The following is a 25,824-nucleotide window of genomic DNA, read 5'->3' as shown; positions in this document are numbered from 1 at the left end:
CATTTTCCTTCACCTGTTTCCAGCCAAGACCTCTGAGACCCTGCTCGCAGCACCAATTGTTGTGAGTGAAGAAACAAGTTTGGTAGGTCTCAAAGGAAAGGACTGTAGACACACAGTTTTGGTAGTGAAGCATTTTATTTACAAAAGGCAAAACATGCGAGAATGACAACAGAGGTAACACACCCACAATTTACAGCAGCCAGGGGAAAATAGCGGCAGTTTAATAGCAATCATGGGAAAAGTCGGGTAAGCAATAAACAGCGTGCATTTTAATAGCTATTGTGGGAAAAAGTAATAGTGGCACTGAAACAAACGTGTACAATTAATAATGAACATAGGAAAATAGCGTGGGAACAAAGTACACACACATATTCAACGAACTGGGTACATACAATGATCAAGGAAAATTCACTATGATGCCCCACCACCCCTTGACTCAGTGCAGACACAGCTCTATGCTACAATGGTCACTAATTAAATGCTCCCACCCCTTTTAACAGTGCACACCTTATCAACTAGCACCCTTCCACATTTCTAGGCTTGGAGTGAAGGAGGGTGGTACCAAGGTGACAAAGAGGGAGAACAAAGAACACATGGCACCTTATAGTGCTGGAGGGCTGCAGAGGTGCGGGTGAGGTCAGGCCCAGGTCATTAGCTGGGAACCAATGGCTCAGCATCAGGAAGGATTATCCACTTACAACAGCCAATGGCCCAAGGCCAAGTACAGGCAGACTGGAGAATTTAAATGGAACTAATGGCAAGGTGTGCTCTAATGGGTGGGGCCAAACCTTGATTAGCAGTTGGTGTGTTCTCTGACTAGGTAGGGGGCAGTGCTGTCACGTGATAGTCACAATCCTTCCCAATACAGGCAGATAAATAAAAAGGTGAATGAAACAATATGGATTGATGGTGCCCTTAATCTAAGCAGAACCACACAGGATAAAAAGCATTAAAAAAAAATACTCAAGTGCACATAATCCACACTGAAATTTCAACGCAGTGCAGAAAGAACTTTGTACTGCTGCAAATGGTCTTTTGCATTTGATGCTAATGAAGTTCATCTTAGATTGGCAGGGAGGACATACTTAAAAGTGGGAATAAACATTCAAGCAAGAAAGATGACCCAAGCTCACTCCAAAACAAAAACTATTACACATAAATAGGTTACTTGTATCATCCATGCAACTTACAGTCACATTTGTCATATTGCACTCAAAAATTGCTTAAAAGTTACTGAGATCATGAAATTTGCAGCCCTTACATCATTTGGGTCCATCAGACTTCTCAACAACAAACTCAATCAGAGACTCATTTAAGGTCTCTTACTTGTGCACTTTATTGATTTTCTGTTGTTCTCTCTGTCTCTCTTCTTCTCTTTGGCTTGGCTTCGCGGATGAAGATTTATGGAGGGGTAATGTCCACGTCAGCTGCAGGCTCGTTTGTGGCTGACAAGTCTGATGCGGGACAGGCAGACACGGTTGCAGCGGTTGCAGGGAAAAATTGGTTGGTTGGGGTTGGGTGTTGGGTTTTTCCTCTTTTGTCTTTTGTCAGTGAGGTGGGCTCTGCGGTCTTCTTCAAAGGAGGTTGCTGCCCGCCGAACTGTGAGGCGCCAAGATGCATGGTTTGAGGCGATATCAGCCCACTGGCGGTGGTCAATGTGGCAGGCACCAAGAGATTTCTTTAGGCAGTCCAAGGACTGTTCTCTCTGTATTACATAGACAATTTGTTTACATTCGTTATGTGTTTACAGTTATTTTATTTGTTTACATGATTACGCTGTGTACAGTTTTTTTTTGCACTACCAATTAGTGGTAATTCTGCCGCGCCCACAGGAAAAAAGAATCTCAGGGTTGTATGTTCTTTGACAATAAATCTGAAATCATGCCACCTCATTGCAATTGAAGTAACACGCTAGCTTCTGTGACTGCAGTGTTATTCCAGTATCTTTACTATTCTGCTCCTTTTACATAGCTAACTACACCACCCTCCTTTAGCATTAGGCGTTTTCATGCTGGGCCTCCGCTTTGAGGCTGTCTGCAGATGTGGATAAAAATTTTACACTTACCTGTTCATGGAGCAGCCCTAAAAGGCTGCTCCAGTGCTGCTTTTATGCAGTGCCTTGGTGTGCTGTTTGAAGCCATCATAAATACACGGCAGAGCAATGGCCATCTTCCCTACCTACAATCCCCCACGCAGCTGGAACTGCTCAGGATGATTCCAGCTGTGTGAGAGATTATGGGTTGGGAAAATAACATTGCTCTGCTGTGTATTAAAGCTGCTGGCGCTGACGAGCCACCCTGAAGGTTGAAGTGGCCTGGTGAGGTGCTGGAGGCTGGAGCAGCCAACGAGGCTGACACAGCTCACACCGGCTGCCCCCTGATGGATTCTGCCGTCCACCCTGCCCTGACGGCTCCTCCCGCTGGCCCTCCCTGCCCTGACGGCCCCCGCCCGATTCCCCTGCCCCGACGGCCCATGTTGGCTGCCCTTGTCCTGATGGCCCCTGCCCTGAGAGGGTCATGGAGGAAGAGGAGTGAGTGAGATGGGTTGTGAGCTAACAACTTCACCATGACGTCAGCAGCCCACCCCTAGCCAGCTGGTGGCAGCAGCAGTACATTCATGCAGAGTGACAGAGCACAGCACTCCACTGCTGACCCTTCCCCCAAGAGGGATTGCAGTCAGTGCCTTGGAGCCGGTCAGGGCACACTTATGGAGGTAAGTCTCCCGATGTAAGGGTGGAGAATCTCCACCTTTACACTCAAGTTTTTTGACTGTATGAAAGGGCCTACTGTCTAAGGTAGACAAATAGTCATAGAATTATACAATAAAGAAATAGGCCTTTTGACCAACTTATCCATGTCAACAACGATGTCTTCCTTGGCTAATCCAATTTTCCTACAATAGCCCATTATCCCTTTAAACCTTTCCGATCCATGAACCTGTCTAAATGTTATTTAAATGTTGTAACTTTACTCACTTTTACTATTTCTTTTGATATATAGATTTTTTCATATAGCCACAACTTTCTGTGTAGAAAAACATGTCCTTTAGGTCCCCTTTAAATCTTTCCCTTTTGACTTTAAATCTGTGCCCTCCAGTTTTAGATTACTCTACCATGAGAAAAAGACTGTGATCTTATCTATGATAGTCCCTCTCATGCTTTTATAGGCCACCTCGTCCAGCTTCATCCTTGTAAAACTTTTCTGCACCTTCTTGCTTTGTCACATCCTTTCTATAGCACGGTGACCAGAACAACACACAGTATTCGAGGTGCCATCTTACCAATATCTTGTACAGCTGTAACATGACATTCTAAGTTCGGTACTCAGAGTCCCACTTGATCAAGGCAAATGAGCTCTACGCCTTTTTAATCACTTTGTATACTTGTGTCGCCAGTTTGTCTTTTTTTACTCTTAGCCTAATCAGTAGCATCTGGAGAATTTTCTGGATACCCCTTGCTTGACCCATCTTTATCTGTGGAATTTCTCAGGAATCTATCCATGGCTACATGCTGCCTGCCTCAAGTAAAATATAATCTTTACCTATATTTGTCTTGTTCTAAATATCATCTAGGAAGCACAAAGTTACCCCACCATCTTTACTTCATTGCCAGCTTTGTTTACCCTTCTGATGTGGATGCTTTTTTCATTAAAAAATCTCTAGCCTGGGATTGTCTGACCTCAGAAGCTAAGCAGGCTGAGAACTTGTTAGTACTTGGAGAGGAGACTGCCTGTGAACTCCAGGTGCTGTAGGTTTCTTTGAGGGGCGCGGGACAAAAGTGGCTACTCTCTGTCTGCCCTACGGTAGACAAAAGTTAAAGAATGTCATGTATGTTACATTCTTAATGTAGTAATACGTGACAACAATGGAACCTTTACCTCACATCTCTATTTTCCTGTTGAAGGAGTTAGAATAGCTACTGAACTGACACAGATCCTACATGTTGAAGATGTGTTAACAGTGCCCTTTATTAGGGATTTCTGGATGAAGGTGAATTTAAAGCTCTTTTATTTGGCTCCCATTGAAACTTTTCCCATTATCACTAACTATTTCTCCCCTTACTGCCCCTGGCACCAGCTGAGCATTGTAGACTTGGTTTCCTCTATGACCCAGAACAGTACTTCCTCATATTCTCTCTGATTGTGGAGACTAATTTTTTTTCATCCTCCTGATATAGTTTTCACAAAAGTCGTCAATGTTCTTAAAATTTGAAGCTGTTGCATAATTTTGTCACCTGCATCTTGACCTTTGCCATCATATTGGTTCCATAGATCAGTCTTTGTTATTTAACTGGACTTCTTAAATGTAAAAGTCTGTATTGTTTTGAACTCCCTTTGTTGACTTGTCTTTCACAAATAACAAAATCTGCTCTTGCTGAATCACCTCAACTGGGGCATGTGCAAAAATTCATGTCACAATTATGTGGAAAAGCTCCAAGAGCCAATGCTATACCAGCAGATGTCTTCAAAGAAGACCCACTATGAATGATAAACTGACGGTTATTTCAGATGTTATGGAAGATAGGAAAAAACGCTGCAGGACTTCAGGGCATCTCATTTGCATACCTTTAAAATCTCTTTTACTCTCAACTGCAGGTGAAATCCTCTCTAGAGTCCTGTTAAAAAGACTGATCATCCAGATAGAGGGAGGCCTTATTCCAGAAAGTAAATGTGGTTTCCAGAAGGGACTTGGAACAGTAGACTTGATTGTCGCAGCAAGCTTTTCACATTATTTGTCATGAGGGCTTATGGAAGATCATGGCATAGTATGCTTCCCCTGAAAAGTTCATCAAATTGTCCGACAGCTCCACAATGATGCGATGGCTCAAGTAATAGATGATGGAAAGTCTTTAGAGAGTCTGATAAAGAAGATCAAATGAATCTTAGATGCAGAATTTACTATGCTCTTTACAAAGGATATTCTCAACTAAAGTATAACAAACCACATTTAAGGGACTTGTCTGTGGCAATATTGACCTCGCAATTAGCACAAATAAAACAAATTATGGTGCCACCGCCAAAGCTATTTATAACGGCAGCATTGCTGCTGGTATGGACTTGGAATAGGAGGGAGCAGAGACACAGCACTATTCTGCAGGGTCCAACCACCTAGTACTAATGACAATGGCTCCATACAGGTTTTAAATGACCTGTTAAAGGAGCTGAGGGTGTTGTTAATTAAAATCTTGCAACCTTGGGGGGTCTGTGCCCAATATGGCACCACTTGAGAGGTTGGAGACTCCGTGGGGTGGGAAGTGGACCAGTGCAGGGCACCAAAAACAAGAAGAGAACAGGTCACTCCATTTCCTTCCCAACCCCCCCCCCCCCCCCCCATTGAGAAGGAGAAGCAGAGGAGATAACCCTACAAGACAGTGATCACGGCAATGGACCAGCGAGGGGGTCTGCAGCTAAAGGACTTGCATAGGATGCAGGCAGTCCACAACTTGCATTCAATGGATTCATAAAACCAGGATTAATGGGAATGCCAAGGGCAAGAAGGGCCCCTGAAGGGCTTCATGTGCTGAAAGCTTCCTAATCTTTTCATAGCTTTGGAACTGGAGCTCAAGTTGCCGATGGATTGAACAGGAGTCTGTGCAGTTGCATGGATACTCATTGTGTCTGAGGGGACTCTCTTTTGCTACCCTTTCTTACTGTAGGGGGGTGCTGATGTGGTGATTCTGTGTTATGGCAGGCAGAAAAATTTATGTAATATTACATTTTCTGTACTATTTACAATAAAGAAATCTTGAATCTTGAACTTGCACTAAGCACTCCATATACAGAATGAAACATCCATGTAAATGGCCAAAACCTTTCATTTGATGTCAAGTTCAAATATTTGGGTAGAGCTCCCTTAAGGTCAGTCAACATTGATGACAATCAACAGCAGGATAACAAAAGTAGACAATGAATTTCAGGAGGAATTCAGCAGATCAGACAGTGGAAATGGTAATTCAATATTCTTGGTCTGGACCTTCCCTTTGTCAAGACTATAGGATAGGAGGAGGAATACCATTGGGAAGGGGAGAAGAAACATTAGAGAGAGAAAGGAAAAAGAATAATGACACAATGCTTTTTGATCTCCTAAGTTATTCCAACAATTCTTCATCTGCACAGGATTCCAGCATCTGCAGATTTTGTGTTTCTCAGCAGGATAACAAAAGATCGATCTAGGTTTGGAAGACTGAAAAGCAAAGTTTGGGAATAAAGAGGAATCAGCCAAAGAATGGAACTGAAGGTGTATCATGCTATTGTTTACTACCTTATGACCTAACTCTGTGGTTGCAAGACATGGATGGTGCATAGCAGACATGCCAGACTGCTTAACCACTTCCACATGATCTGTCTGTGTAGAATACTTTAAAATCAGGATTTATTGTCATGAATAAGTCATGAAATTTGATGTTTTGCAGTAGCATTACAGTGCAAACATATATCAGTAAAGTTATGAGCCAAGATTCTAGACACAGATTCTGTCCCAGACAAACTTTCGAAGCATCTATACACTGTTAAAAGAATCGCAAATAAGATGAGCAGGACACGTAAGAGCACCTGCTAGAATACCAAAGCAGCTACTTTATGGAGAACTGACTGAGAAAGGACAGAGTTAGCAAGTGTCTATGGCTCATTGATCATTCAAGAATCGGATGGCAGAGGGGAAGAAGCTGTCCTTGTGCCGTGGAGTGGTCGTGTTTAGGCTCCTGTACCTTTTTCCCACTGGTAGAAAGTGAAGAGAGCATGGAGGTCCTTGAGGATAGATGCTGCTTTCTTAAGACACCACCTCATGTAAATGTCCTCAGTGGAGTGAAGATTTGTACCTGTGTTGTCGCAGGCTTTGTTACCTACCTTCTAGAGTTTCTTGTCCTGAGAGTTGGCACTTCCATACCTGACAATGATGCAATCAGCCAGAATACTCTCCACAGCACACTTGTAGAAGTTTTGGAGAGTCTTTGGTGATGTACCGAATCTACTCAAACTCCTTACAAAGTATAGCTGTTGAGAAGCTCTCTTCATGATCGCATCAACATGGAGGCTCCAGGACAGATCCTCAGAGATGTTTTTTTTAAATTTTTTTTTGACCATACAATTACAAAATTAAAACATACAAATGCAAAAGTAAATCCAGTATTTGCTCCATGATGGTTATACCCCAACTCCCCAAACCCTACCCACCCCAAAAAGACCCCAAAGAAAAGAAAAAGATAGATTGGGAAAGAAAACCAAAAAAATGATAAAGAAATAGGAAAGAAAGAAAAAAAGAAAAGCAAGATGAACCGCTGAAAAGAGCTGAACACTCCATGGATCATAAATACATATTCAAATAATTTTCTTTGGAGAAGGTCAATGCAGACTTCAAGGATTAGGATGAACATAATTAAGGATTTTCACCTGAGATCTGTAAATATGGACACCAAGCTTGTCAAAATGTCATACTTATTTCTTAAGTTACAGGTAATCTTCTCGAGGGGAACACAACTGTGTAACTCTGCTTTCCAACATGCCATACCTAGATCTGAATCAGACTCCATGTAACTGCTGTATATTTTCTAGCTCCTGCCAACGCAATTTTAACAACTTCTGTTTGTGTTTGTATAGTTCATGTTTAGGTCTTATCCCTGTAATATTAGCCAATAAAAATAATCCTGGGTTTTGTGGAAATTAGATTCCTGTGATCTGCTCTAAGAAATTCCCTAAATCAACCCAAAAAGGCCTTTGGATCATAACCAAGTTAAATGTAAAAAGTTCATACCTCCTCGCCACATCTAAAACATCGGTCTGATAGTTCTGAATTTAATTTATTTAATTTCTGTGGTGTGAGATATAATTGATACAAAAAATTATATTGTACTAATCTATATTTTACATTTATCATGTTAGTCATACTATCCCAACATAGTTCAGACCAGGTTTGCTCATCGATTCTTACATTTAAGTCTGATTTCCATCTCTGTTTGGACTTAGGAACCCCCTTTTTGGGTGTTCCCATTTGCTAATGTAAACTTTTTGTACTTCCCATTTGAATCAGAGTCGCCATATCACTACAATTGTTGGTCCCAACTTATCCCTTAAATACGCTCTTATTTGAAAATAGCAGAAGATTGTGTTGTTAGGAATTCCATACATTTAAAAAAATTGTTCAAATAACATAAATTGTCCCCGCTCATAACAATTTCAATATATCTGACTCCTTTACGAGACCAGATCTCAAAAATTTGGTTACCTATTGTACAAGCTATAAACTTGTTATGAGTCGGAGGAGTTTTGGGAGATAAGCCTCCCCTTGTTCCAGAATCACTATTTATTTTATACCAAATTAAAACATACAAATACCAAATGTTAATTAAGTGTTTTAACAAAGGGGTTTTCTCTCACCAGTTATTAATTTTGCATCCCATTTATATATAAAATCCTCTGCTGTTCTCTCTTCTATTTTATCCAATTCCATTTTCATCTATGCTCAACATTTTCATCTTTCCTCAACAAAGAAGGTAAGAAATCTTATCTGACCTGCTCGTTAACAATTTTTAAAATTAGGAAGTTGTAAACCTCCTAGCTCATATTTCCAGGTTAGTTTTTCTATGGAGACCCTTGACATCTTACCTTTACAAAAAAATTTTCTGACTTATTTATTTAACTCCTGAAAAAAACTCTGAGATAACGGTATGGGCAGTGATTAAAAGAGATATTATACTCTTTGAAATATATTCATTTTAATACAATTAACTCTTCCTACTAGTCTTATAAGCAAGGCTGTCCATCTGATTAGATCTTCTTCAATTTTTTTGAGTAAATGTAAATAATTCAATTTGTATAAGTTTTTAAAGTTATTATCTTTCCTAGTCCTAAATATTTTATCCTATTTGCCGGCCATTTAAATGGGGTATCTCTTTGACATTGAGTATAATCTCCACCTGTAAGAGGCATAATTTAACTCTTATCCCTCCTTATTTTACAACTCAAAATTTTTCCAGTCTTCCAATTTCGAGTACAATTTCTGTAGCGAAGTTACTGGCTCTGTCAAATATATTAATACATCGTAAGCAAAAAATTAATTTTGTATTCCTCCTGGTTAACCCTAAATCCCTTAATGGTCTGGATCTCGATGGATTACTTCTGCAAGAGGTTCTAAAGCTAAAATCAATAGAGCTGGAGATAGTGGACATCCTTGTCTACTAGATCTTGACAATTGGAATGATGTAGAAATTTGTCCATTAGTCACCTGTTTAGCTTTTGGTTTATTGTTTAATGCCTTAATCCAATTTATAAAGATTTGTCCTAATCCAAGTCTTTCCAGTACTTTAATTATAAAATTCCATTTCATTCTTAACAAACGCTTTTTCTGCATCTAAACAGTGATACTCAGATCACCTCTTTTGTGCCAAATAAATTATACTAAGCAACCTGCTACATTATGAGGAAATTGTTTCTTTTTCACAAAGCCTGTTTGGTCCATATTGGTCCATTTCGCCTGTTTTTTTGCCAAAACTTTGGCAATGATCTTATAATCTGAATTTAATAATGAATTAGGTCTATAAGATGACGGTTTCAATGGATCCCTATCTTCTTGTGGTCTTCTTTGGCTTGGCTTCGCGGACGAAGATTAATGGAGGGGTAATGTCCACGTCAGCTGCAGGCTCGTTTGTGGCTGACAAGTCCGATGTGGGACAAGCAGACACGGTTGCAGCGGTTGCAAGGGAAAATTGGTTGGGGTTGGGTGTTGGGTTTTTCCTCCTTTGTCTTTTGTCAGTGAGGTGGGCTCTGTGGTGTGGTCAAGATGCACGGTTTGAGGCGATATCAGCCCACTGCCAGTGGTCATTGTGGCAGGCACCAAGAGATTTCTTTAGGCAGTCCTTGTACCTCTTCTTTGGTGCACCTCTGTCTCAGTGGCCAGTGGAGAGCTCGCCATATAACACGATCTTGAGAAAGGCTATGGTCCTCCATTCTGGAGACGTGACCTACCCAGCGCAGTTGGATCTTCAGCAGCGTGGATTCGATGCTGTCGGCCTCTGCCGTCTCGAGTACTTCGATGTTGGTGATGAAGTCGCTCCAATAAATGTTGAGGATGGAGCGGAGACAACGCTAGTGGAAGTGTTCTAGGAGCTGTAGGTGATGCCAGTAGAGGGCCCATGATTCGGAGCCGAACAGGAGTGTGGGTATGACAACGGCTCTGTATACGCTTATCTTTGTGAGGTTTTTCAGTTGGTTGTTTTTCCAGACTCTTTTGTGTAGTCTTCCAAAGGCGCTATTTGCTTTGGCGAGTCTGTTGTCTATCTCGTTGTCGATCCTTTCATCCGTTGAAATGGTGCAGCTGAGATAGGTAAACTGGTTGACCGTTTTGAGTTTTGTGTGCCCGATGGAGATGTGGGGGGGCTGGTAGTCATGGTGGGGAGCTGGCTGATGGAGGACCTCAGTTTTCTTCAGGCTGACTTCCAGGCCGAACATTTTGGCAGTTTCCACAAAACAGGACGTCAAGCGCTGAAGAGCTGGCTCTGAATGGGCAACTAGAGCGGCATCGTCTGCAAAGAGTAGTTCACGGACAAGTTGCTCTTGTGTCTTGGTGTGAGCTTGCAGGCGCCTCAGATTGAAGAGACTGCCATCTGTGTGGTACCGGATGTAAACAGCGTCTTCATTGTTGAGGTCTTTCATGGCTTGTTTCAGCATCATGCTGAAGAAGATTGAAAAGAGGGTTGGTGCGAGAACGCAGCCTTGCTTCACAACGACCCGCCTGACGCGCTCTCCAGGGGGACGTGCGCCAGCGTACAGATGGACAAACTACAGAAACTCCATGAGGCGCTCTGTCATCCAGGGGTCACTAGGTTTGCCCACTTTGTGAAGGCGCGCAACCTACCCTACACAGTCGAGGAGATTCGCTCCATTACCCGAGCCTGTTCGGTGTGCGCTGAATGCAAGCCCCACTTCTTCCGTCCGGGGAACTTCCACGTTATCAAAGCCACCCGCCCCTTCGAGCGTCTTAGCGTAGACTTTAATGGACCCCTACCGTCGACCAACCATAATAACTACATCCTTACGGCCATCGACGAGTACTCCCGCTTCCTGTTCGCTGTGCCCTGCCCAGATACCACCGCCACCTCAGTGATACAGGCCCTTCACAGTATCTTTGCCATTTTCGGGTACCCCAATTCCATCCACAGTGATAGGGAGTCCTCATTCATGAGCGCAGAGCTGCAACAGTACCTTCTGGAGTGTGGTATCGCTTCAAGCAGGACCACCAGCTATAACCCACACGGTAACGGCCAGGTCGAGAGGGAGAATGCCACCATCTGGAGAGCGGTTACACTGGCTCTCTGGTCTAAAGGTCTCTCCACCTCTCACTGGCAGGAGGTTCTCACTAGTGCCTTACACTCCATCCGCTCCCTCCCTCCACAAACTTTTGTGTTCCTCGATCAGCTTGTGTTTGTTTTGGCAGACTACATCTGCAGTCTCTTGTGCCTTCAAAAACTCAAATTATTTATTGTGTTATGTTCTGTAAATGAGAAAAGAACTGGTTTATAATTAAATCTGACAAGCATGCATTAAGTAAGGCTCAATGGGCCATTTTTGGCCTACTCCTGTTCCTACTTCCTATGTTCCTAAGTAAGTATACCAAGGAGCTATTTTCTTTGTAGCTCTTCAGAATATTGCAATAAAATAAAGCATCAGATTCATTTGCTTAATGCATATACTTTCAATATTATTTAAAATAATGTTTGTTCATATTTAATTATACTCAAGCAACATATGCAGAAATTGTGAAGAATGCCTATGGAGATTTCACAAATAGGTGTTAATTGAATTGACTTGTGGAATGAACAAACTATTGTTTTTAAAGCAACAAGCAGGAGACATGATGTCTATTGATACCTCTTTGCAGAGCTTTTGACAAAACTGTTCAAAGGTCATTAAAGTGTTCTTGTTTGCCTAAAAACAACAGATGAACCAGAAGACTGACTTCAATTGTTTGCTGGAGAAGGTCAGGTTTTTTTTTTACAAGTGAGAGAGAGAGGGTCACACGGGCTTTCTGGCAGTTTGAGAGTGTCATGTCTCAGAGAGAGAGGGAGACTGAACAGTGTCAGCCAGGAGAAGCTTGTTGGAACTGAAACAGAAGCTCCAGAGTGGAGGACGGCCTACTCTTGTGAGCCATGCAAGAGGACAAAATGAGCTGTCTAGTGTTTCTCTTGGAATAAGTGGAATAGAAAGGAACTTTGTGGTAACCTGAAAAAAAGAGGTTATTATCTGGAGAACCCTGATGGAGCAAGTTTCATCGCGCAAGATATTGAGGTGACTAATGGTGGTACCTCAGTTGTGGAAATCCTAGAACAGCACATCTCTCTCTACAAAACTTACAAGAACCTTCCTGAGCAGTAACCATTTACCTTTCGAGCACCAAAGCCTGGTGAATTTCATAAATGTTAAATTCTGTGCACAGTATAAGAATTGCCTGCAACCAGCAAACTTGGAAGAATGAGGTGAGATTAGACTGTGAACCAAAGAACTTTCTTAAATTTACACACACATTACATACACATGTGCTTAGAATTCGAAGGGGATTAGGTTGGGTTAAGTTAAGTAAGTTAAAACTAGAGATAATTTTAAGTTTGATTCTATTTTCATGTTTAAAGATAATTAAAAACAACTTTTATTTAAGTAACCATTGGTCGTGGTGAATGTCTATTGCTGGTGGGTTTTGGGGTCCTTTAGGCCTGTAACAATACCAGATATAGTAAAATCTTGAGAACCTTTCACTGATCAATTCCACAACCTGTTACGTATTGGTTTTGTTCATCAAGTTAAAAAATTCAAAATTATTCGAACAATCATTTATTGCTTTATATTTAAGTTCAGTATGTTTCCCCATATCCATAATTCCGTTAATTGAAAAGTTCTATTAACTGAACTTTTTTTTGGCGCAAATTGGAATAAAATTATCACCCATCTTGCCCATGTAGGGCTCTGATGCTCTGTTTGCTCCAGTTTGCTGACAACATGCTCAGAACCAGCCGGAAATGCTGGATGTTGGCTCATGGAAGCAGGCTGGAATCTTGAGCATTAGTGAGCGACTTGAGGAAGTTGGCGGATCAAGCAGCGCATAGGAAGAAATTAGAACACTGTTTATCCTCATTTCAGGTAACTCCCTCCTTTCTTCTTTTCCCTCCACTGGACTTGGTTCTCCTCTGTCCCAACATCTTCAAGGAGAGTGGCCTTCCAGGCAGGAGTGGCGACCTTGGCCTCCCAGACAGGAACAGGGACCTCGAGCTCCTGGGCAGGAGTGAGGACTTCAGTGGGGAGGTGTCGGGAACCGGCGATGGCGGTAGGGAGGTGTGGGGTTTGATGGTGGAGGTAAGGAGGTGTCAGGGATTGGCGACGGCGGTGGGGAGATTGGGGATCGGTGGTGGGGAAGTGTCAGTGATCAGAGGTGGGTAGGTGTCGGGGATTAGCGGTGCCTGATTCTACAGTGCTGTTTTTGGGTTTTTATAGTTTTGTTCTGTTAACTGAAAAAAATCCAATAACCGAAAATATCTGGTCCCAAATTTTTCGGATATGAGGAAGCGTACTTGGGATATTTTAGACGGTCAGCTAACTACAATTTTGGGGCTTAATCAGATCTCTTTTTATATTTCCAATTAATTTAGTGTTACAAGCCCAAAGGAGCTCAAAACCCAGCAGCAATAGATATTCATCATGACAAATAGTTACTTAAACAAAAGTTGCTTTTAATTATCTTTAAACATGAAAACAGAATCAAACTTTAACTTATCACTATTAACTAACCCAACTTAACCCCCTTCTAATTCTAAACACACGTGTATGTAATGTTTGTGTAAATTTAAGAAAAGTTATTTGGTTCACAGTTCAATCTCACTTCTCTTTCTTCCAAGTTCTCTGGATGCAGGCAATTTTTATTCTTGGCACAGAATTTAACATGTATAAAGTTCACCAGGCTCTGGTGCATGAAAGGTAAATGTTTACCGCTCAGGAAGGTTCTTGTTGGTTTGCAGAGAGAGAGATGTGCTGTTCCAGGATTTCCACAACTGAGGTACCACCATCAGGGTTCTCCAGATGATAACCTCTTTCTTTCAGGTTATCACAGAGTTCCTTTCTGTTCTGCTTATTCAAAGAGAAACATCAGACAGATAGCACTTCCAGCCATCCGCCACTCTGGAGCTTCTGTTTCAGTTCCAACAAGCTTCTCCTGGCTTGTCACACACAGTCAAAGATTCCTTTCTGTCTGTCTCTCTATCTGAGATTCAAACTGCCAGCAGCATATCCTTCTCTCTCTCACTTGCAAAACCCCTGACCTTCTCCAGCAAACAATAGGAGTCAGTCTTCTAGTTCACCTGTTGTTTTAAGTAAATAATAACCTCTCAATTACCTCTGAGTGAGCACTTTGCAAAGAGCTCTAAAGCCTTGCAAAAAAATCCAAAACAGAGAACCTGGCTCTGGTTGTTTTTCCAAGACAACAGTTCATTCATTTCATGATATCATTTCAATTAGCACCTACTTGTGAATGTGCATAACATTCTCTATAGTTTCTGTAAAGTCACTGAATATGAATTCTTCAGTATTTCAAATAATATCAGTTTTAAAGTGTGTGTATGTAACCTACTCTAATTTTACCAATTTATCTCCCAAAAACATTCCAAAATATTCTATCACATTATGCACACACGATCATGGTTGTAATAGTTTCTTTTTTAGGGAATTTTTTTTAAATTGAGTGAATAATCTCCACAAACTCACAAATTAAAATATGAGGGCAGCACAGTAATGCAGCAGATGGTGCAGGGGCTAGTAACTCCAGTGACCCAGGTTCAATCCTGGATTCCACTGCTATCTGCATCTCAACTCTCCCTGGTTTGGTTTCAGCATGTGCTCTGTTCTTTCCTGCATCCCACAGGTATGTTAGTTAGATACCTTAAATTCCCCCTAGTATATGTGAGAGAATCAGGGAAGTGTTATGGACATGTCTGAGAGAATAAGCAGTTGCATAACAAGCGTGAAATTAAGATCGAGGAAAGGTGGCACATACTGGATGAGCTGAATGACCAGATGTCCTAGGGAAATAATGAAAATATTTTTTCCAGTTTTTTTACTTCGGCTACATTCAGATAACTTGGAAAACCCCCCCAACCCCCTCTACCCCACTTCCTTATGGTTTCTTCATCTACCTGTCTCTCCACCTCCCACAACTTCTGTCCTATACTCTCAGTTCTGACCCCTCCTCCAGCTTCTTTCCCCCTTTATGTATGTAATTTCACATATTAATTTTGATAGGTTAAGTCACTCATCTGAGTTCTACTGGTACCATGTAACCCAGTACTACCTGTCGCATAGTCGGGTGGTCGGTGACTAAACCGGCTCCCCCACCAGGCCTGGTGTAGAGGGTGGCGAGACACACTGCAGGATGAAAGTCAAGACCTGTCAAAGGGCAGACGAATCCTCTCATAGGGCTAATGGCCATCTAGCAAACACGTGATGTTAAGCTCGGAAAGGGCATCAAGGGTCTAGCCGTTCACTGCAACAAAACTCCCCCCAGCTGCCTTGGACCTCACCATGCTGCTGAATCTGGGAGGGATATCAAGAGTGTGGGTCTGGACTTGTGCAATCCCCTACTCAGATAAAATCTATTCACGTACACACTATTCCATTCTGAGAAGTGTGGTATCCTTCCCACACATTGACTGAAAGGAACCATCATCATCCTATGGGATGGATAGCAAGAAGAAGTTGTTTTGATAAAGGATTCAAATCCAAAATCTCTACCAATGAATGCTGCCTGACCTGTTGAGTTCCTCCAGCAATTCTTTGTTTGCTGACGATTCCAGTATATGCAGCTTTTATGTTTTTCAGGCCATACATATCTTGGTCTGTGACTCAAAACTGCGTAACATGTCTGAATTCCTTATTTTTTATCATTGAGCTTTCCTGTTCCTATTTTATCGTCCATTGATGTACCATATTGGTATTCCAGCAATCTTCTGCAAGCCATCGTCTGTTTTAGGTTAAGATTTTGCCACCTATCCTGGATTCTTTTACGTTCTTTATCTGTTTGCACTTGTGCTTTTAACTTAATAGATAATTTAGCATGATCACATAACTACCTGGCTTGAATATTTGATTTTTCCTTTTAGCTGACTGCCAGAGTGATTAAAGTGTCATCATAAAGTCTATTTACCTCATTGGGGTCACAAGGTTACCATTCTGTGCTCTGTCCATTTAGGTGATTATAGGCGCCAGGTTCTATCCATGCTTGCACTACCACCATGATAGTCTTCAGGTAGAACAATGCCCAAGATGCAGTACTGTTATTCATTTATTCTTTTTAGTAGCTATTGGGAAAACTATGCTTTCGATATATCACAAAATTCAATGGTTAGATTTCAAATTGTTCACATTGGTCTCCTGTGATATTTTATGTAATAATTTTAATTTTCCCCGCTCTTTTAGTTTTTTTTCACCGTCAAAAGATAAGATGGATATCTGTTAAGTTATTTGGTTCCCATTTAGGTTGTGGAGAATTGGTTGGAATTTCCACTTCAAGCTCGGGAATTATAGAAATAAATGTACTTCGTTGTTGTGATTGCAAGATGGTTACTAGCATCTACTTCAGAATGCATGTCGTTACTTGGGTTTGACATAACTGATCTTAAAAAGAAGTCTGTTTTCTGAAAAGGAAGAGAAAAATGATTATTTGTAGTGGCTCAGCAGCACGAGAAGCGAACAAGAGCCAGCATCCACTGGTAAGTCCACGGCCAGCAGCATCCTTGGAAATGCTCAGCGTGGGGAAAAGCTACGGGACGGAAGTTGATGTCACTTCAGTCCTGCTGGGGTGCTAAGGACTCTGGGCCTTTTTAAGTGCACGATTTCAAACAAATAAAGCAGTTACTCTAGAACTGTACAAGACTCAGCATGTTCCTTTCAGTTTAGTGGCTTAGCAGCCACATTGGTGACCCCGATGGTCCAACGGCATTTGGACCCGATGCAAACCACTCCAGCAGAATGGACAATGCAAATGACTCAACTTTTCAAAATGCAGTTTCACTGAAACAATCATCTATCAGGACTACTCAGCCCCTTGTCTGGTTCCAGCAGGAAGAGGCCCAGTTCCGGGTCAGGAACATTGTCTCAGATGAGACCCGATATTACTACATGGTGGCTGCGCTCGACCAAGAAACGGGAAGCAGCATAATGGACTTTCTACAGTCATCACTGGAGACTGGCAGGTATGAGGCTATCAAGGCCCTGTTAGTTGGCACATTCGGCCTCTCACGCTGCTAATGGGCTGTGCAGTTGCTACAGATAGACAGCCTAGGCAATCAGCCCTAATGAGTGACATGCTGGCACTAGCAGACGGCTATTCTTTAAACAGCTCTTTTTAGAGCAGATGCTGGAGGACATCCACCTCCTGGCAAACGAGGATTTCTCTGACCCGCAGAAAGTGGCTGCTCACATGGACGTTTTGTGGCATGCCAAACGAGATAGCGGGGCCAGCGTCACAGCTGAAGGCCCTACCACATCAGCTAAACCTGCAATACCCGCAATAAGCAATGACACCAGTTCCGAATCTTGTTGCTTTTACCATCAAAGATGGGGATCCGGGGCCTGTCGATGCCAACCGCCATGCTCATTTAGGGAAACGAAAAGGCCAGTCATTGCTAATGGCTGGCCATCATGATAGCCCTCTGTACATCTGGGACAGACACTCTGATTTCGGCTTCTGTGTCTACTAGAAATATGCTCCCAGTGTCCTACTCCCCTCAAGCCATGACACCAGAACTAGATGGCCCGGGCCGGAGTTCATGGTTGCCAATGGCAGCACCATCCATACTTATGGCACTCGGACTGCCCCCTTGCAATTCGGTTCCAGGTGATTCACATGGACGTTCACACTGCCCATGGTATCACAGCCACTGCTCCGTATGCACAGTTTGCTGGTGGACCTGAAGGGACAGAGGCAGATTGATGCCAAGACTTTCCAAACCTTTCCCCTTGAGGAGGTTAAATTGCCAGCTCTGCATCTCAACTCTGTCATGTGTGCAGTCAAAGAGTTTGTCCGGGTGTTATCAGAGTTCCCATCCATTGTCATGCTGCAGTTTTCCATGGCAGTCCCCAAACATAGCATGACACACCACGTCCCCTCATAAGGACACCCCCTGCGGGCCCAGACCTGTAGGCTACTGCCAGACAAGCTCCGGTTCACAAGAGAGGAGTTTAATAAGATGAAAGAGATGGGGATCATGGGGTGCCCAGACAGCTCCATATGGAGCCCAAGTCCACGGGAGGTTGGAGGCCGTGTGGTGACTACAGGAGGCTGAATGATGCAACCGTCTCCGAAAGATACCCAACCTCACATTTACAGGACTTCACAGCCAACCTGCAAGAGGCACGCATCTTTTCCAAGATAGACCTGGGTGATGCGTGGGTATCTCCCGGTCCCGGTCCATCCGAGGATGTCCCGAAGATGGCCACCATAACCCCGTTGGGCCAGTTTGAATTCCTCATGACGCCGTTAGGCCTTAAAAATGCAGTGCAGACCTTTCAGTGCCTCATGGATGCAGTCGGGCGAGACTTGAACTTTCTGTTCATCTACCTGGACGATATCCTGGTAGCCAGCCACTCCTGCCAAGAGAATCGAACCCATCTGTGCCTCCTCTGCCGCCGCCTCAGCAACTATAGTCTGGCGGTCAACCTCGCCAAGTGCCAATTTGGCTTGTCCACCAGTGACTTCTTGGGATACTGAACTGACACAGAGCCCTTCCCCTGCGATGAAAAGTAGAGGTTGTTCACCAATTTGTCAGACCCAAAACGGTCAAAGGTCTGCAAGAATTTGTTGGGATGGTTAACCTCTACCACCATTTCATTCCCTCAGCGGCCCGAATTATGCGCCCACTTTTCAGTTTGATGTCTAGCCAAGCCAAAGAAGTTGCCTGGATGGAAGAGGCGACAGCGGCATTCGAGCAGGCCAAGGATGCGCCAGTCAACGCCAAGCTCCTGGTCCACCCCCAGGTGGACATCCACACGGCCCTCACTGTGGATGTCTCAGAAACTGTAGTCAGTGGCATTTGTCTTCTTCAGCCGACATCTGTGGCCCCTGGAGGTCAAGTACAACACATTTGACAGGGAGCTACTAGTCCTGTACCTGGATGTTCGGCACTTCAGATACTTCCTAGAAGGGAGAGAGTTCACGATCTTCACAGTTCACAAGCTCCTCACTTTCACGTTCACCAAAGTGTCCGACTCTTGGTCATCCCACCAACAGAGCCATGTGTCTGAATTCACCACCACAATCAAGCATGTCTTGGGGAAGAACAAAGTGATGGTGGACACACTGTCAATAACATCCATCCAGTTGGTGCAAGCCCCAGCCCCACGAGCAGATTACGCAGCACTAGCAGAAGCACAGAAGGAGGACAGCAAAATACTGGCATACTGAACCACGTTCACTGGCCTCTGCCTTGAAGACATACCCCTTGGGCCCAGAGGTAACAAACTCATCTGCAATACCTCCCCAGGGCAACCACAGCCCATCATACTGGCCACCTGGTGGTGCTGAGTATTCGACGCTTTACACGGGTTGGCTCACCCTTCCATCCAGGCAACCACCCAGCTAATTGAAGAGCAGTTCATGTGGCATGGCCTATGCAAACAGGTCGGAAACTGGGCCAGGATGTGCACACACTGCCAATCCTCCATGATCCAGACCTGAAGGCACCGCTACAACCCTTCCAGCCAATGCACAGGAGGTTTGAGCATGTACGTGGACATTGTTGGCCCACTACCTGCTTCAAAAGAGATGAGGTACCTATTTACAATGGTGGACAGATTCACGAGATGGCCGGCAGCTGTTCCAATCAGTGACACAACAACAGAGACATATACCAGGATGCTGACCACAACCTGGGTGGCAAGATTTGGCCTCCCCGCCCACATCACTTTAGCAGAGGTGAGCAGTTCACCTCAACCCTGTGGTTTGCGACGGCGCAGCTCCTGGGAACCCAGCTACACCAAACAACTGCGTGCCACCCCAAATAGAACGGCCTGGTGGAGCATTTCCACTGGCACCTAAAATCAGCCCTGGCAGCACGACTCTGAGGATCCGGCTGGGTAAACAAAGAAGGCCTAGCAGTATCATCAGCTGAGTTGGTTTACGGTTCAGCGCTCACACTGGCCAGTGAGTTCATGCCTGTACCCCATGGTCAAGGAGACACACCAAAAGAGGTGCTGACCAAGCTCTGGGAGAGACTAGAGACACTGGCTCCAGTTCCACCGTTCCACCACAGGGCAGCACCCTCCTTTGTACCCTCCTGCGGCAGAGTGAATATGTGTTCATCCTCAGAAGAGCACACAGACCGTCCCTACAACGACCATACGAAGGACCCTTCAGGGTCAACCTGTGTTTTGGACATTGGTGGCTGGGAGGAGACATTTACCATTGACCATCTCAAACCAGCACACCTGGACATAGAACAACCAGTCATCACACCACCTGCTAGGAGATGAGGCCGACCATGCAAAAAAGACAGCATACAGGTTACGGTTCCTGCACCCCCCCCACCCCCCTCCCATCGCCAGTTCAAAGTAGGGGTGGGGGGGGTCACGTTGTAGCTCACCTACATGACAAACAAACCTGCGCCAGCAGCTGCAGGTAAGTCCACAGCCAGTGGTGTGCGGAAGTTGATGTCACTTCCGCTCCACTGGGGCACTAAGGAATCTGGGGCCAGATGGGCTTCTTTAAGAGCACAATTTCAAACCAGTAAAACAGTTACTGGAGAACTCTGCAAGACTCAACGTGTTCCTTTCAGTTTAATGGCTTAGCAGCCACATATTTATATTTGTTTTTATTTGTGAGGGTAGTATCGCAACTTAACTTCAACTTCAGGTTCGGAAGTCTATCGTAATGTGGATGTACCTCTGCTTTCTTCTTGAGCTAATCTGCCTCTAGAAATAGCCACTACTGTTAAATACAAAAACATACAGTATCCTCCTTAATGTTTTGAACAAATACGCATTTTTTCTTTATTTGCCCGTGTTCTACAATTTTAAATTTGTAATCAAGCATTTATATGTAATTAAAGTGCACATTCCAGATTTTATTCAAGGTTCTGTGTATACGTTTTGGTTTGACCATGTAGAAATTGCAGCACTTTTTATACATAGTCTCCTCATTTCAGGGCACCATAATGTTTGAGACATTTGGCATCACAGGTGTTTGTGAGTACTCAGGTATGTTCTGCTATTTAAGAAAAGTGGAAGACAATAAAAGGAAACTATAGGCTGATTAGTCTGACGTCGGTGGTTGGGAAGATATTAGAGTCGATCCTCAAGGATGAGGTGATGAAATACCTAGAGATACATGACCGGATTGGTCCAAGTCTGCATGGTTTTTTAAAGGGTAGATCCTGCCTGACCAACCTATTAGAGTTTTTTGAAGAAATCTCAAGTCGGATAGACAAATGGGAGGCTGTGGATGTTACCTATTTAGATTTTCAACAGGCTTTTGATAAGGTGGTGCATATTAGGCTTCTAAATAAAATGAAGGCCCATGGAATTACAGGGAAATTATTAAACTGGATAGAAAAGTGGCTGATAGGCAGGAAGCAAAAGGTTGATAGACAGGAAGCAAAATTAAGGGTTCCCATTCTGGATGGCTGCCTGTAACTAGTGGTGTTCTGCAGGGGTCTGTATTGGGGCCGCTGCTGTTTACAATTTATATTAATGATTTGGATTGTGGTATAAATGGTTTTGTGGCCACTTTTACGGATGACACCAAGATAGGTGGTGGAGTAGAAAGTGTAGTAGAAACAGTAAAGTTGCAGATGGATATAGACAGATTAGGAGATTCGGCAAAATTATGGCAGATGACATTTAACATAGAGAAATGTACAGTTGTACATTTTGGCAGTGGAAACAAACAGGCAGAATACTATTTGGATGGGGTGAAAATTCAGACCTCGGATGTGCAAAGGGACCTGAGTGTCCTCATGTAAGGAAACCTAAAAGTTAATGACCAGGTGAAATTGGTAGTGAAAAAAGCGAATGCTATGTTGACATTAATTTCAAGAGGAATAGTGTACAAGAGTAAAGAGGTGTTGATGAGGCTCTATGGGGCACTGGTGAGACCTCATTTGGAGTACTGTGTGCAGTTTTGAGCCCCCTATCTTAGAAAGGATGTGATGTTGTTGGAGAGGGTGCAGAGGAGATTTACTTGGATGATTCCTGGAATGCAAAGGCTAAGGTACGAGGAGCGTTTGGCAGCTATTGGTTTGTATTCATGGGAGTACAGGAGAATGAGAGGAGATCTCATAGAGGCATTTTGTGTTTTGAAAGATTTAGATAGGGTGGATGTGGGTAAGATGTTTCCCTTGGTGGGTGAATCGAGGTCAAGGGGTCATAATCTGAAAATTAGAGGTTATCCATATAAAACAGAGGTTAGGAAGAACTTCTTTAGCCAGAGGGTCGTGGATCTGTGGAACTCGCTGCCACATACAGCAGTGGAAGCCAGATCACTGGAAATAGACATCTCATTAGTGAGGGCATCAAAGTATATGAGGAAAAGGCCGGAAACTGGAACTAGTGTAGAGTAGCTTCGTGTAGTTTTACGGAACAGACTCGATGGGCCTAGTGGCATGCTTCTGTTCCTTTGTCTTGTGATCTTGTGGTGAGGTATAAGAGAGCTAGACTTGCTTCTAAGCTTTTGATCACCTTTGGAGTCTGTAGTTGCTATTTTTCAACATGAGGATCAGAGTTGTGCCAGTGAAAGTGAAAGAAGCCATTGTGAGGCTGAAAAACAAGAATGAAGCAGTAAGAGACATCACCCAAACCTTAGGATTACCAAACTCAACATTTTGGAACATCATTAAGAGCTCAGTATTTGCAAAGGGACTGGTATTCCAAAGAAGACCAACACGCTGATGACAGAAGAATTCTCATTATAATGAAGAAAAATCCCTAATCATATGTCTGACAGCTCAGAAACAATCTTCATGAGGCAGATGTGGATATGTCAATGACTACTGTCCGCAGAAGATTTCATGAATAGGAATACCGATGCTTTATTGCAAGATGCAAATCATGGCAAAGGTGGTATGCTTTTGGCAGTTTTTTTTCGCCCGCACATTTTGCTCTTGCCATCACTCTGATAGAGGTTAATCAGAGGTTAATCATTTGTCCACAACGCCTTTTTCCAGAATTCTGCAGGCTCTTTTAAATACTCTTAACAAACTGCAATCTGGACATCCTTCCTGTGTCTAACTAGTGTTTGCATCTTGCATTGTAGCTTCTGTATTTCTGTTATTGAAATCTTCTGCGGATATGAGATATTGACATATCCACACCTGCTTTCTGAAGAGTGTTTTTGATCTGTAGGACAGGCGTTTGTGGATTTTTCTTCATTAAGATGAGGATTCTTCTGTCATCAGCGGTGGAAGTTTTCCTTGGTTTACCAGTCTCTTTGCGATTACTGAGCTCACCAGTACACTCTTTCTTCTTAATGATGTTCCAAACTGTTGATTTTGATAATCCTAAGGTTTGTGCAAGGTCTCTATCAGTTTTATTTTAGGGGGGTGATGAAGGACTCAAGCCCGAACCGTTGGTGATATATCTTTACTTTTGCTGCATAAGGCACTTTTTGACCTGCTGACTTTCTCTAGCATTTGTGCGTTTTTTTTAATTGTCTTATTCTTGTTTTCAGCTTCATAATGGATTCTTTGACTTTTCACTTCTCTGGTCCTCATGTTGAAAAATGGTAATTACAGACTCCAAAGATGATCAAAAGCTTAGAAACAAGTCTAGCTCTCTTATACCTGCACCAATGAAGCCACAAACACCTGTGAAGCCAAATGTTCCAAACATTATGGCGCTTGAAATGAAAGGACTTTGTATAAAAAGTACTTTGTCAAATCAAAATGTACACAAATAACTTTGAGTAAAATCTGGAATGTGCCCTTTAATTACATGTGAATTCTTCGATTACATATTTAAAACTGTGGAACACAGGGGCAAATAAAAGAAAAAAATGTGCTCTTGTTTTGTGTAAAGTACAAGTCACAATATGAGAGTAAATACAAGATAATGGATTTCTGAAATATCTGACCAAATACCTTCTTCTCCCTTGTCTATGACATTTCTTTTTCTCTATTACAGCTGGCCTGTGGACAGTTCTTACATTGGGAGGAGTTGGGAGTAAGCCAGCCCAGCAGGAGGAACCATCATCCCCACTGGCTAATCGGAGCTTATTACTGCTACTTGTTTTATCAAATCTGAGTAACATGCCAAGCAGACCAAATCCATACCGACAGTCAGTAATGTCCTTCAAGAACACACAAGGTTTGTGTTAAGCTTATGAATATAAAAAAATGAGATGGTTTTGTTCACTGCTCATCTGTCAACTACAAATGTTCTCATTGCATTAACCATATGTAGCCTGTTTGGCTTCGAGATTGGATTACTGATGAATAGGGACACTATTCTCATCATGCCAATTGCTGAACCATATCAGATTGGTTTGTTGGCTTCTTTTCCTTATTACCATTGAGCTGTAGGTTCCCTAAGGCATTTCTTGGACTCAGAAGACAGGAAACAGTGTCTCATTCAGATGCTGCCTGAGATCATTTATGGGTAAGCATCTGGTTGATCAGAGGGAGTCAAGTGAAGGTTGGAAGAATTACAGGGATAAAATATATAATAATTCAAGCATTCTGTGTTTATTCTGCAAGAGGCCTCTGAGGGAAGATAAACAGTTAAAATATTGAGTTATTGTCTTTCATTGGAACTCACACTAACATGGACATTAGTGTGACTGCCAGGCATTTGCAGAAAATGTCTCTGGTATGCACACCACATGCATACCAGAGTTATCCTACGTAAACTCAGTGTTGAAACATGGACCTCAAAAAAGTGCTGTGACCCATTCCCAGACACTTCATTGTTGCATTGTTAGAGTGTTGTTGGAGATAGTTGCATTCCCACAGATGGGGTTTAAATTAAGCTCCCATCTGTCCTCTTAAAAGATCACGAGGTGTTACTGTAAATATCGCTTTTGCAGTTACCCACGTCCAAATGATTAAAAGAAAATGAATCATTATTTATTCCTATATTGATATTTGTGGAAATTTTCTATGTGGAAATTGTCTGATGTTTCGTAAACATGGATATGGGTGTCTCTGGCCAGGCCAGCAGATGTTGTCTATCCTGATTGTCCCTTGAATTGCTTGGGTTGTTTGGCCATTTCAGAAGAACTAAAGATTAGTATGTCTGCAGCGAAACAAACAGAAATAGAAAATAGGAAGGGAAGTAGGAGCAGGAGTCAGCCATTCAGTTCTTCAAGCCTGCTTTCCTATTCGAGGTTATTAAGGATGATCATTCAAATTCAGCATTCTGTTTCAACTTTCTCCCCATCTAACTCATTCTTGAATATGTTTAATTATTTAACATCAACTGCTTTCTGTGGTAGAGAATACCACACTCTAGGGGAACCTATTTCTTCTTATATCAGTCTTATTCAGTTTATCCTTTATCATTAGGCAGTGACCCCTGACCATGACCTCTCTTGTTATTAGGAACATATCTCCTGCATCTAATTTCTTCAATCCTGTTATAATTTTGTAGATTTCTATGAGATTCTCTCTAATTCTTCTGTTTAATTGAATATGCCGAATTGACCCAAGTTTTCTTCATGTCAGTGCTGCCATAACAGAGAGAAATTAGTAAAACCATACAGTGGTTTCTCCATCGCAGGAACATCCTTTCCTGAGATAGAGAAATCAAAATTGCACACAATACTCAAGTTGTGGCCTCACCAAGGCCCTGACACTTGTGCTTGAATCTTCTC

General features: G+C 42.8%; 1 protein-coding gene across 5 annotated transcripts in view; it reads left to right on the top strand.

Moving 5' to 3' along the window:
• The window catches only part of dym (dymeclin), a 523,412-nt gene that overhangs the window by 258,494 nt on the left and 239,094 nt on the right, over positions 1-25,824 (top strand). For all 5 annotated transcript variants that reach the window (XR_011353340.1, XM_069923865.1, XM_069923863.1 and 2 more), the window contains exon 9: positions 24,138-24,320. Coding sequence is in view for 4 of the 5 variants with exons in the window: in XM_069923865.1 (XP_069779966.1) it covers positions 24,138-24,320 (183 nt within the window). In the remaining variant the exon portion in view is untranslated. The remainder of the gene's footprint in view (positions 1-24,137; positions 24,321-25,824) is intronic.

The sequence above is a fragment of the Narcine bancroftii genome, chromosome 3 (assembly GCF_036971445.1).
Source record: "Narcine bancroftii isolate sNarBan1 chromosome 3, sNarBan1.hap1, whole genome shotgun sequence".
Classification (NCBI taxonomy): domain Eukaryota; kingdom Metazoa; phylum Chordata; class Chondrichthyes; order Torpediniformes; family Narcinidae; genus Narcine; species Narcine bancroftii.
The sequence above is the reverse complement of the archived record's forward strand: the minus strand, read 5'-3'. Positions and strand labels throughout refer to the sequence as shown.